This window comes from Hippopotamus amphibius, chromosome 4, assembly GCF_030028045.1.
Source record: "Hippopotamus amphibius kiboko isolate mHipAmp2 chromosome 4, mHipAmp2.hap2, whole genome shotgun sequence".
In the NCBI taxonomy this organism is placed as follows: domain Eukaryota; kingdom Metazoa; phylum Chordata; class Mammalia; order Artiodactyla; family Hippopotamidae; genus Hippopotamus; species Hippopotamus amphibius.
In genome coordinates this window covers 109,250,756-109,264,389 of record NC_080189.1, presented here as the reverse complement: position 1 = coordinate 109,264,389, position 13,634 = coordinate 109,250,756, and the positions used below count along the sequence as shown (strand labels likewise).

Below are 13,634 nucleotides of genomic sequence, written 5' to 3'. Positions count from 1 at the left end.
GAGAACACTAGCTGGATGTCAAAATGGCATTCTGAGCCCCATTTCATCAACTTCCCCCCCTTGCTCCCTAATACAGACATGCATCTAGACCAGGGGGTGGAACCTCTCCTGGTACCCGGGCTCCCCTGCTGGTCCCCAAGTGTGCCTGGCACCCGCGGCCTCTCGCCTGCGGTCAGCAGCCCCAGGCAGGCATGAGGGCCCCCAGGGCGTACGAGGCAGGGACTCCCGAGGGTCAGAGAAAGCAGGAAGGGGACGCGACACTCACCTCGAAGATAAAGTACACTTTGGCCCCCACGTATATTCCCATGCGCACGACGGCTCGGACAGCAGCGTTCATACCTGCGAAGCAAGAGGAAGAGCAGTTACTGAGGAGGCTGGGGTGAACCCAGTGCTGCCGCCAGCTAGCTGTGACAGTGGGGAAACCCTGTGACCTCTCCGAGGGCTCCTCATGTGAAAAGCGGTCACGACCCAAGCCTGCAGGGTTAGTGCTGGGAGGGAGAGGAAACAGTACAAGGCAGAGACCAGCCTGTTGTGGGCCGGTCCAACAGTGAGCATCTCTGTCACAGAGCCTGAAGCCCTGTTCATGTAGAACACTGCTGCCAACACACCAGGGATACGAGTGACCTGGATTTGGTGTGAATTTGTAGGTGATTCCACCCAATTGCAAAACAACACATAGGAGAGATATTTGTTTATAGGTTCCCAAATTCAAAGAAAATTGGACTAAAAAGGCCCAATGGTCTGGGGAGGAGATGAAAAATTATTACCAGCTACCAGTGTTAAAGAAAAGAAAATTAATCAGTGGCCTTAAATACAAAACAAATCATGCAATTTTATTAAAAGAAAAAGCAAATTAACCCAATATACTATAAATAACACTAGGCCATTTTCCACACTTCCCCAGAGGGCCTTAAAGGAAATCAACAGTGCAGTGTATTCTTGTATAAAACTGCCACACCTCACTTTGCTTTCCACTGAAGCCCCACTGTGGGGCAGCCATCTGTGTGACGGACCATGGTCTAGACCTATGTGAACATGTCAGGATTTCACATCTGTAAAACCCTGTCTCATCATATGAGCTGATGAGCAAGGCCATCAGGAGAGCAGTGAGAAGGGAGGACCAGTCCTCTCGTTGAGGATGCAGTCCTGAGCCTCACAATACGTAGCACCTGGGCATCCAGCCTAACTGCTCCTGGGCCCCCAAGAGTTCCAATCTACCTCCTTCATAAATCTAAATTTGGGAACAAACATCAGGACTAAAGGTATTGGAGAACGTGGACCATAAAGTAAGTGGTACTTTTGGTGAATAAACAAATGAAGACACCACAGGTCCCAGGAATACAGTCAATAGACAAAGAGGTTAAATTTGTGTGTGTTTGGGGCTTCCCTGGTGGTGCAGTGGTTAAGAATCTGCCTGCCAGTGCAGGGGACACAGGTTCGATCCCACACGCCTTGGAGCAACTAAGCCCATGTGCCACAACTATTGAGCCTGTGCTTTAGAGCCCGTGAGCCACAGCTATTGAGCCTATAAGCCACAACTAGTGAAGCCCGCACATCTAGAGCCTGAGCTCTGCAACAAGAGATGCCACCACAATGAGGAGCCCGCGCACCACAATGAAGAGTAGCCCCTGCTCGTTGCAACTTGAGAAAGCCAGTGTGCAGCAACAAAGACCCAACACAGCCAATAAATAAATAAATTAAAAAAAAACTTGTATGTGTTTGGATGGAAAACCGGCTGGGAAGATGGTTACAAATTTTCAAATTATGTTGAGCCAGGTCTGGAAACTGGAATAAGACTGTTGCTTCTGAAAGGCAACTATTTTGCAAGGCTACAATGTTCATGAAGCTGAAAAAGTGGGAAATAAATGTACACATACAGCTGATTCACCTCATGGTACAGCAGAAATGAACATAACATTGTAAAGAATTATATGCTAATAAAAACAAAAGAGAAAATGTATATCTAGTATCTACGTGCATGTAGACATTACGCACTTGTAGTCTCACCACTTCATGTTCAAACCTAGTTTATTACATGAAGGATTTTAATGACATTGACTCATTGGTGGCTGTCTCTCATATCCTCAAACTCAGCGTTTCAAGATGCAATAAATCATCTCACCTGCATCCTTTTCTCCTCCTTTCCCTGTAAACGCTCACTCGGAACAGCATCACTTTTCACTGTGACGCAAGCTGGATACTCCCAATACCCTTCACAGCGCCTGCCCATGAAACTGACATTTTTCTCCCAAAATTTCCCCTGAATCCCACCATCTGCCTCTAACATTACTCACAGTATGGCCAGAATGATTAAAGCAGCTTTTCCTCCATTGTTACTGCACAATGTATAAACATATTCTTGTTAAAATAAAATTACATATGTCGGAAAAGGCAAAGCTGTGGAGACAGTAAAAAAAAGAAAAAAAATACATGGCTGCCAGGGGTTGGGGGGAGGGGGATGAAGGGGGGCGATGCACAGGTGGGGCACCGAGGATTTTTAGGGCAGTGAAACTACTCTGTATGACACTCTAATAGCTGACACACGTCATTATACATTTGTCCAAACCCACAGAAGGGACAACACCAAGAGTGACCCCTAAACCGTCCACTGTGGCCTCTGGGTGAGGAGGGCCGCCAGCATAGGTTTATCAATTACAGCAGATGTACCCCCTGGTGGGGACGCTGACGCTGGGGCCGGGTCTGCAGGGTGGGGGCAGAGGAGAGAGGGGACTCTCTGCACCTTCCCTTCCATTTTGCTCTAAATCTAAAACTGTGAAAAACAGGGTGAAAAACCAATTACAGAGGAGACGCCATGCCTTTCTTTCCCACACCCACCCCTTTGGAGCCCAACACGTAACCCTCCCCGCCCCAGACGCTCTGTCCCGTGCTGGCTCCAGTCTCACCCTTTCGGGGGGATGTTTTCCGTGTTAGGGCCAGCATTCTCTTTCTCAAACTCAAAAACACCCGGTTGCTCCCCGGTTCCCTGGGGCCTGTGCTCGCAAAACCAGGCTCCTCGGGGGAGACCTCCGGCCCCGGGCCCCTCCTACCTGCTCTGCCCCCCTGGATGCCCGTCTCCAGGGCAGGACCTCAGCTCCCCCAGGACCGTCCCCCAGGCCCCCCACCACGCGCTTCTGAAGCCCTCATGGCGGGGGTAGGGGGGCCTTCCTAAAGGCAGGAATGAAGAGGACGCGGGGGATTTAGAAAGTGCGAGTGGACAAGAAATGGCAGAAGGAATGCCAAGCAGACATGATTCAGAGGTGACCCCGGGGACCCCGACTGGAATAAAAACATGCCCCAGGGTGACCCCCGCCCCGCCCTGGAGCTCTGACCACCTCCAAGCCAGCCTCCCCGGAGCCTGAATTCCTCCCCTGCCCTGTGGTGGGGGGGGGGGGAGGGGCTGGCCTGGACTCACCTGGGAAAGCGACCCGTCCCCTCCCCTCGGGGCTGGTCCCCCTCAGCCTGCAGCAAGGCCCGGGGGGCGGTTCCTGGGGGGACCCCAGGGCGGGGAGGGTCCTGAGCACCGCGTTTCTACCAAGTTTGCAGGAGAGGAGGCCGCGCTCAAAGAGCCTCAGCACCCAGCCCCCAGGACTTTTATTCCCGGGCAATTAGACAAACCTGGCTACACCTGCTGCCTTTGCCTGGCAGCCCCGAGCGGGCCGCCCTCTGATGGGGGCCTGAGCTGAGCTGTTGGCAGTGGTGCCCAGGACTGAGCGCTGTGAGCTCCTGAGCTGAGGCTCCCAGGGAGCCCGCGGGGCCTGGGTCCTCCTGGGAGGCGAGGATGTCAGGCTCTAAGGGGATAAATTAACAGCCGATGGAACAAAGTTCATAAAAGGCAGAGCTGCTGTGTAAGCCGTACTCTCCCTTTTATTTTACCTTAAAAGCCATTGTAATTCCCTCTAGTAGGAAGGAAACTTGGAGGAAAAAAATGCCCGTTAGGCCCCAGTTCTTGTGATTGTTTGGGGAGGGGCCGGCTCTCCGCTTGAATTTGGGGACAGCAGGACACAGCTGCTGCCTGGCGCAGGCCACGCAGGGCCGCGCAGGTGGGCGCCTTCAGGGAAGGGCCCAGAGGACAGAAACTAAGCACGACAGGAAAGGCCAGTTTTCCCCGCCGGCCTCTCTGACACACAGGACTGGGATCCAGACACAGGATTTGGGGTCTGAGGGCCTCCTAGGGGAGCAGCACCGGTTCTCTGGTTTGTGGACGCGGTCCTGGGCTGTCCACAGTGACTGCAGGGCACTCCAGCTGCTGTTTTTAGTGAACGTTCGGACACAGTCGGGTTCCTTCCCTTTGCTTTTGGTTTTGTTTTGGCAGCCAGGACTGGGAATGCAAACAACTTCCATAATTGTTTCCATGGGAAACCACCATCCTGCTACCAAGTAAGAATTTTAGTATTTGGAAAGTAACCTCTCCATCACTTGCAAAAATTACAACACTCGTCCTCAGGGAGTGTATAGACTTGTTATGGGAACCAAAAATAAATCTTGAAAACACCAGGGAGCAGCTAAGTGGTAAACACAAGAGAATTACTTTAGGTGCAATAGAAAGAAGAGACTTAGATTGTTTTCTTGATGTGACATGTTCTCAAATAGCTTCTTACTAAAGCATTACGCATGTAAGACAGTCATAAGCTAGCTTCTTCCTTGAGGTCAGGGAGGCCACGGACCCAAAGGCTTCCTGAGATCCTGTTCTGATAAAATTTAAACTTCGAATAATTTGTAAGAAACAAGGACCATGTTGATTCCAGTAAAATAACTGGGGCTTCGTTTTATATCCTACGTGATCTGAAGAGTCTAATAAACCTTCTTACTCAGGCCTTTGGACCCTGTTGAGCCATATCCCTTGCATGTTTCTCAGAGCTCCTAATCACTCCCTGACTAATTTCAATATTTAAATTCCCTTTTGAAAAGTAAGATCTGGGGCTTAATCCTCTTACTGGTTTCTCCCTGACTCCGTGGAGGCTTCACCTTTGTACCAAAGCGAGGATGTTAGCATAGGTCAGAAAACAAACTTAAGGCGCACCTTATCTTGCCCTTGCCATGACGTTCTCCACAAAGCTTCCCTGTTTAATAACTCCGGTGTGGGAGGGAAAAAAATGTCCTCAGGAGAAAGTGTCGTGATGTTAGGTCCCCCATGAATCAGTTACGAATTGGGGGCTTCTCAGCATCCTGCAGGGTCCAGATCACCGAGTCCTGTGTTGACGTTAGTGAGATAAATCCTGGAGGGGGTTTCAATTTCTCATTCATCCATCCATCCATCCAGGACACACGGATGGGGTGCCTTCTCTCTGCCAGCACTGCTGGGGCGACGTAGTGACAAAACAGGGGAAGGTGGTGGCCCTGGCGGGGCTTGTTGAAACCGGTAAACAACACACAACAAACACATTTCACCCAGAGGCGGAGGAGAAAGAAGGAAAACAGAGCAGGGTTGGCGGCTGCCGTGGGGGTGCACAGAGGGGCTGAAGTTGTCGGCGGGGAGCTGGAGCGGCCGCCCTGAGACGTACCACTTGGGAGAGAATGGAAGACGGTGACAGAGGCCGGCCAAGTGAACATCTGGATGCCTGGGAAGAAGGACTCCTGCAGGCCAAGGGCCACTGTGGCCACCAGACCGCTGCCAGGGTCCCCTGTGTGTCCCCTGACTCCAGCATGAACACACAGGAGGGACCCTCTGAACCTGAGCACGCCACGCACCCCTCCCTCTAGACCCGCGTCCACTGGGATCCCCACCGACCACACCGACACGCGCTGGGTCATCGCACGCTGGGTTTCAAAGGCTCAGGATGGAAAAAAAGAACGTGAAACAGCTTCTTAATCTATTAATAATCTTTATATTGATGACAGATTGAAATATTAGATTGAATAAAACAGAGGTTTAAATTAATTTCACCTGTTTCTTTTACGCTTCCAAACCTAGTGACTAGTTTCAAGTTACACAATCACACGCAAGCCTCGTTTCCGCGGGGTCCCTGGATCTTGAGCCTGTGATTAGCCCCCAATGACGTGTCTGTGTTGCCACGCCCACCAGCGTGAAGCCCCAAGTATTCCATCCTGGACCCTAATGCAGCTCACTTCCTGTGATGGTTTTCCACTGCTTTTCCCACTGTTCACTGGTATGTACGCTGTGTCAAGGACGTCCTTCTACCAACCTGCCTGCCCCCACCTGGGCTCCCCGCATGGCCTTTCTTCCTGCTGGGACCAGCTCCGGCCTGAGGCCAGACCCTCCACTTACACAGCCCACCCCCAACCCGCCACCCACGGCCCAGTCCTGCTCCTCCGGAGACTAGGGGCCCCCTCCCCTCTCCACAAAGCCACCCTCATCAGAGGCAGCTGGCACCCAAGTGGCTTCCAGGTCACACAAGGTAAATCCAAATTCCTCCCTGTGGCCCCTCCTGGCCTGACCCCACCCCCCACACACTGGCCCTGACCTCTCTCCCCTAGCCGTGCCAGCTCCTGGCTCCTTCCTGCCAGTCACCCCTCCCACCCCGTCCCTGGGAGAAGGGGCTCCGCTGTCAGCCTAAGGCGTGCAGGGAAGACTGAGACTCATCCGGGGGAGGATTCAATGAGAAGGGAAACAAAACCTGAGACTACTAGACCAGAGCCGAAAAAACAAGGCAGGATGGCAGCTCGAGGTCACCCTGGCCGCCCACCAACACTTGTAATCAAAGGTACCCTGGCCAGACCACCTGCTCACACCTTTACACGAGGAGGCTCCAATCACTGAGCTCCCCGCCAGAATCCTCGTCAAGGTCAGAAAACCATCACAGGAAACATCAGAAGGTCTGAACTGCCCCCGGGACCCAGGACTCCAGCGAGGCCCTCGGCGGACCACAGGGACCCACAGCTGTAGGTGTGATGGTCGGTCAGGTCTTCTCTGGATCCACAGAACCAGAACCTGTATCTCAGCCAGACTCCTGGGTGCTTCTGCATCCAGGATAAAGAAGGAGGCTGAGAGCCCTTGGGGGCAGCACGGCCTCCCTGGGCCTGAGAGGTGCTCCCTTTTCTCTCCTGCTCTTCCTGTTTGGGACTGAAGGTGGTCACAGGAGAAGGGAAGGCGAGAGTGAAGGAGGGGGAGGGGAGAAAGAAGACGGGGGAGAAGACGGGCTGCCACTGCATCTTGCAAAACAACAATCGCGGGCCCTGTCCTATCAGGGCTGGAGAGCAGAGCAGGAGCTGGGCGCTGTCAGGAAGGCCCTGCACACTCGGGACGCCACTTGGCCACACGCTTTGCTGCCTCTTGTCCTGACAGCACAATGGCTATCATTTCCAACACGCTAAGCGTGCGGTGGTGAAGACACACAGAAGAGAGGGTGGGAGGAAACTGGCGCCCCAGCAGACGCTTTCTCACAAATAAAATACACCACCACGTGGAGCTCGCTGCAAAGAATAACTCGAAGAGGTGACTCAGCGACTTTCTTAACATAAAGCCATCCATTCTTTATGCAAAGACACCTTCTTAACACGACTATGATCGTGGCGGGTGTACATCTGTGCGCCGATGTCTGCCTTTCCCATGTCGCTACCCTATCCCCTCATTTCTAGTGTAACCACTTCTGGCAGCCCATCAGATCCGTGCTCAAACAGCCCCAGTTCTCCTGGATAAAAGGCTTGAGTCTTTGTTTATCAAAGCTTTCAGTTTTCTGGAACCGAGAGGGGGAATCATGCTTCTTTGGAAAGATGACAAAATGTCTAGCTTCTAAAGGCCATCTAAGTGTATCACACAACGGCACTTGCGCTCCTAGAACAGGATGCAATTGCATGGATTTCTCACGGTACCCATGGGGTGAATGCTAGCATTCTAGCTCACGGCTTCGTGGAGCCAGTAATTTTTGCTAAATTAATGATTACGTTGTCAGTGAGAAAGATGCCATTACAGAATATAAGTGCTCAGAGCCAGGCCAGGAAAGGCCCTAGAGCTGGGTGGGGCGAGATGCCCACTGCTTTCATCTCACTGGGCTCTCAGGCCTGCAGAGCTTTGGGTGGGCACGGAAGGAACCCACCCAGGCAGGGCCTAGAGGCCGTGTTCAAGAAACACGTGTTCAGGGGGGAACCCACCAGCACCAGGCTCTGGTTGACTAGTACCCCCCATTTCTTAGGATGGTTTTTAAGTTCTAACCTTGAGACATTAGTTGTTCCCGACACGGCTCTGTAGATAAAAAGAGTGCTTTTGTGAGAGAGTTCCCTGGTGGCCTCGTGGTTAGGATTCTGGGCTTTAACTGCGCTGGCCTGGGTTCAATCCCTGGTTGGGGAACTGAGATCCACAAGCTGTTTGGCAGGGCCAAAAAAAAAAATAAAGTGCTTAAGGATTAGTGAAGGTTTAATTCATCAAAATGACTTCCTGAGAAAAGACAGCCAGAATATCTAGTCGCCGGCCATTTTGCAGAAGGAAGTGGTCCACACTCGGTAAGATTCCAGGAGGGAGACATTCAGCAAACATCTGGGTACCTGGCGAGTGCCCGGTACTGTGCTGGGCACACCCTGGTGAATGGACACACGTTCTGGGCCACCCCTTCCTCCTGCAGCCACATGTCCCGGCGAGTTCATCTCAAACCTCACTTGCTCATGGATGAAATGGATGAGTCACTGCGTGGAAGCATTAGTGCCTACTGCTAAGGGAGTGGTCACTAAATGTTAGTCGCTTTTTTTTTTTTTTAATTTTATTGGAGTCTAGTTGATTTACAATGTTGTGTTAATTTCAGGTGTACAACAAAGTGATTCAGTTATACATACACATATATTCATTCTTTTTCAGATCCCTTTTCCCATATAGGTTATTACAGAATACTGAGTAGAGTTCCCTGTGCTGTTCAGTTGGTCCTTGTTGGTTATCTATTTTATATAGAGTACAGTGTGTACGTTAATCCCAAATTTCTAACTTATTCCTCCCCCCCACTTTGGTCACTATAAGTTTGTTTTCGAAAACTGTGGGTCTGTTTCTGTTTCGTAAATAAGTTCACTTATACCATTTTTTAAAAATTAGATTCCACATATGAGTGACATCATATGATATGTCTTTCTCTGATTCACTTAGTATGATAATCTCTAGGTCCATCCACGTTGCTGCAAATGGCGTTATTTCACTCTTTTTTATGGGTAACTTCCTAGTAGCGGAAAGGCTTATACAGACTCCATCTATGTGAGCTTTCTGCAGGCACTGTCTTCACGCTTGCTTTGCCACAGGCCAAAAAAGGACTCAGCTTTCCTGCTCAGTTTACCCTCTGGGTCCATTTCTCTGCATTCTCAGCTGCCCTCCAAAAGCCCTCAATTTGTGTCTAAAAGACAATGAGTCATTTTTGGCGTATGACACAATCTTGCTTGGGGGTGGGTACCTACTCATGGTAAGTCTGTCCACCGACCTATAACTTATTTTTGGTTAAAAGTGAAAACCAATTTAAATTTGCAGACATTTCTTGTGACAATGGAAGCAACCCAAAGAATGAAAAAAACAATAGTTTAGTCTTAGAAATAGTCTTCCTTAATGGCCAGGGCTGGGGGAGTCAGGAATACAGCTGGGGATTTTCATTTTGTCCAATAATCATATTACACAAATTCTCCTGGAAAACAAGCATTTCATCATTTTGCTATCAGGTGTTACATCAATTTCGCCACCCCAGTGCTCTTACTGTACATACTCATTTTCTGTTCTTAAAGCTGTTTAAAACTCATCTGTATAATCTATGTGATACCTTCCATTTCTTTTGACTGGTAAGTAGAGTAGCTATTGTCTCGTGTTTAAATATCCATCTGAAATTTTAGGTTCACTATTTGATTACAATTTACCTCTTCATTAACTTAGTGAAGAAATCATTAAGGCATTTTATACCAATTAAATAGTTCATATATTTTTAGTGTAAGGAATTTCACATGGTGGTCCTGTTTTCCAATGTAATTTGTAAAGCACAATCTTAAACTCCATTTGAGTCTTTTAAAAAATTTAACTTTTTTTGTTTCTAATTTGAGAAAAAAATATTTGATTTGGGGCAAATTATTTAAATACTTCTTGATTGTTTAATCTGCAAAATGGAAAGACAATTGCCACCTGCCTTACCAAATAAAATTTTGGTGTTATAAAAACAAATCAGCTGTATAATTTTGAGCAAACTGGACTTTGTTCCTCTTTGAATATCAATTAGATGTTACAATCTTAAGGGCAGGGCTTATTGGAAAGTGATCGGGGTTGAGACCTCACAGAACTTGGTTTCAATCCTGCCAAGGGCCACCTAGGAGCCTGGCACCTCAAGGAGGTGAGTTCTCTCCCCTTGAGTCTCTCTCCCCACCTCTGAAAGGAAGATGTGCGTGCCTTGGAACCAGGTAGTCAGGCCTGGAGATAAGAATCACAAAGCTCCTACAATATCGAGGGCAGCCAGTAACTAGCAGCTACGCCAGCTCAACAGGGAATTTCACCGTCATTTCACATCTGATTAGAAAACTATCCGGAAATTAAGACTTGGGATTATTCTCCTTGGTCTTTAGCTGTGAGCAAAACTCTCTTACCTCAGGCAAAATCAAGCACTGATACCATTTAGAGTCAAGATAAGATGGTAAAAGGATAGGAGTACAAACAGCATCTCTAGGGATAACCTCCTCCAAGGGGCTGTAAGTTTGCTGCTGCCCAGACCAGCCCCTGGGCGCACATCTCGAGGTCAACTTTCTCAAAAAGAAACTATTCAATCATGACCTAGATAGGATCGAAACAGGAGGTGGCACTTGGCATGAAGTCCAAGAAGAAATGGAGACCAGAGCCTCAGCTCTGCCCGAGGGAAAATGCCCAGATGACGGCCATGGTGGGCTCTCCAGGGACCACCCAGATTTGCAGGCTCAGAGCATCAGGCCGTCTCCCGTTAACCTGACAATACAACGACCAAGCCACGTTCTCGTGTAATTTTGATTCTCAAAGTATCTTTTCCACTGACGAAAAGAGGTGTGGACTTACGGACCTCTATTATTCATAACTGCTGGCAGGAGGCACAGATAAGTAGCAGATAAGAATCAGTAGCAGAGAAACTCCTGACTCTGTCTATTGCATCATTGCCTCAATTGCCTTTGCACCAGCCACCAGATAGTTGAGCAGACTTTTGGACAAGGACTCAAAAGAATGACCTACATTTTTTCCAACAGACAGAGCACCTTAATTCTAAAATGACCTTGAAACTCTGACCTTGAAGCCTGGGGGATTAAGAGACCAGTTCCTCTTCCTGTGCCAACCCGTTATTCTTTCCAAGCCTAGGGTAAGAGTCACTCAAGATGCCTCCTAATTTGGGTTAGCCCACGACTTGCACGCACGTGCTATCCCTTGGACAGGGAAGCCCCTCTCAGCCCCAGTGAGACCTGCCAGACAGCAGCCAGCCCATCACTTAAGTAATGATGTCATCTATTTCACTCCACCACTTCCCCAACCCCAGCCTTTGCTACAGCACAACGTATTCTCTCCCTTCAATGTTTATACCCAGGGCCACTTTACCAGAATACCAAATTAGACCAGCCCTGCTTCGCTCTGACCCAAAGGCGGGCTTGTTGGTGGGGCAGGGGCGGTGACCCATGCCTCGAGCGCCACCTTCAATAGGCCAGGGAGGGGCTTCCAAGGAACCCACGCGCCGGGGACCCCACGCCTCCTCCCCGCCGCACGCGGGGTGCCCAGGGTCGAGGGCGCGGGGCGCACGGGCAGTGACTGGCCGGGCATCACCTCCGCGCCGGCTGCAGGCGGGGCTGCAGCCACAGAGCCCCACCTGCCGCACCCGCCCGGCCCCGCCCCGCTCAAGGGCGAAGGGAAGGTCACCTGCAGGCTGAGGGGCAGGCGAGAGCGCCAGGCCCATCACTTAAGCATCCTCCCACCGCGTGTGGTGAAATGAGGTGACAATGAGGCATCAGGGCCTTGCAGCTCATCCGGGGCAGGAGGAGGAAGGTAAAAGGAAAACCAAAACCTAGCTCGGCAGGCGTCTCCGGCCTGCCATCCCCAGGCGCCAAGGACGCAGCCGCCCGGGCATCGCCCTGCTACTTTCTAGCGGTTGGCTCGCCCCACCCAGGGATTCGCCGGGATCGGGAAACCCCAGCGCCCCCACGTGCGCCCAGCGCTGGGCCCGGGGAACGGCTGTATCACCCCCGATTTACACTGAAATATCCTCTTCCCGTGTTCGCGGGCCCCCGAGCAGGGGTCCCCTTCTCCCTTAAATCAGCGTCCACGCTTCGGGGAGGGGGGGGAGAAGGCGGCGGCTGGAGTCCGCGCTCCCGGGGCTGGTGGCTTCCCGGAACGCCCGCTTCCCGGTCCTTTCCATCAAGGGGAAGCTGGCGGGGAGGCCCAGTGACCCATTTCAGCCTCGGCTTGGTGACGAGCCGGAAGGGGACAGGAGATTAGGGCAGCGGAAAACCGTTTTTAAAACCTCCCAGCGGAAGCGCGAGGCGGGGCCGGGCTGCCTGGCAACCCCGGGCGGGGACCCCCGTGCGTCCCCCGCCGCGTCCCGCCCGACAGCAGCGGAGACCCCGCCCGCGCCCCCCGGGGGTCGCGGGGCTGCAGACGCGTCGCGGGGACCCAGCGGTTTCTTCCGCGACAGTGGGGGTGGGGAGTGGGTGACGGAGCTGGGGTAGCAGCCGTGGCATCGGACGTGGCCGCGCGGTAGCCACGCTTGCGAGGGGCGTCCGGCTTCATCCTGCGACTCGGAAGAGAAATGACCTCCGAGCACGGTCCAGGCGACCCCGTCGCCAGTCGCAATTTAAAAAAAAAAGTGGAGGTGGAAGACGGATCTTCCTGGTAAGGGATCCTACTGTGTCATATCCCTCCCTCCCCCCACCCCAGCTCCGCAGTGACTCCTTCTGAGGCTGCAACGGCCCGCACCCGCTCCCGCCCCAGGAAGGTACCCCCGAGGTCCCCGAGCGCGGGGCTTCTCCCCCACCCTTCTCTGCACCCCTCTCCTCCTCGCTTCTCTCTGGTCCCCCCCTCTTCTCCGTGGAACCTCATCCTCTCTGGTCCACTCACCCCACCCCTTTTCCCGATACCCCCATCCTTTCTCTCCGGTACCCCCATCCTTTCTCCTGGTTACCCCCACGTTCCTTCTCCCTGGTCCTCTCCCTCCCCCCCGCCCACCCCCGCCCGGGGCCCGGGGAGGCGGTGGCGCACCTTGGGCATCCCCGCCGCTGGTCAACACGCCGATGGCTTTCCCGGCCCCGGAGAGCTGCTCCAGGAACTTCCGCAAGGAGCCCTTGGGGCCCGGGGAGACGTCGTGGTCGTCCATGGCGAGCAGGCCGGGGACCGCGCTCCGGAGGGTGCTAAGTAGGCACTGCGCCCCGCCCGCGCCGCCGCCCGGGGAACCGCCGGCCCCGCCCGCGCGCCGCGCGCCAATGGGCGGCCAAGGGCGGGCTCGGGGGCGCGGGGGCGGTGGGACAGGCGGGGCCCCAGGCGCCGACTTTCGGGGAGCACCGCCGGTGGGGGAGTTTGGGCTGCAGGAAGCATCACTTGGGGGAGCGCCACAGGGTTGCGGCGGGGGGGCGCATCACAGGTGGGAGGAGCTTTACGAGCCGGAAGCACCCAGAAGGAAGGGAAAGCACCGCAGGTGGGTGGGGACTTGCCGTAAGTGGGCGGAGCACCCTAGTGGGGGAGGGGACAGCATCGCAGGTGGGTGGGAGCATCTCTGGGGGAGCGCGGCAGG

General features: G+C 52.8%; 1 protein-coding gene across 2 annotated transcripts in view; it reads right to left on the bottom strand.

Moving 5' to 3' along the window:
- Positions 1-13,425, bottom strand: part of PFKP (phosphofructokinase, platelet) — a 52,743-nt gene extending 39,318 nt beyond the window's left edge. The window contains exons 1-2 of one of the 2 annotated variants that reach the window (XM_057730331.1): positions 13,106-13,425; positions 266-339 (exon numbers count right to left, since the gene is read on the bottom strand). In XM_057730331.1, coding sequence (XP_057586314.1) covers positions 266-339; positions 13,106-13,220 — 189 coding nt within the window. In that variant the 5' untranslated portion in view covers positions 13,221-13,425. The remainder of the gene's footprint in view (positions 1-265; positions 340-13,105) is intronic. The other variant, XM_057730329.1, reaches the window with a different exon arrangement.
- Between the last annotated feature and the right edge of the window lie 209 nt (positions 13,426-13,634).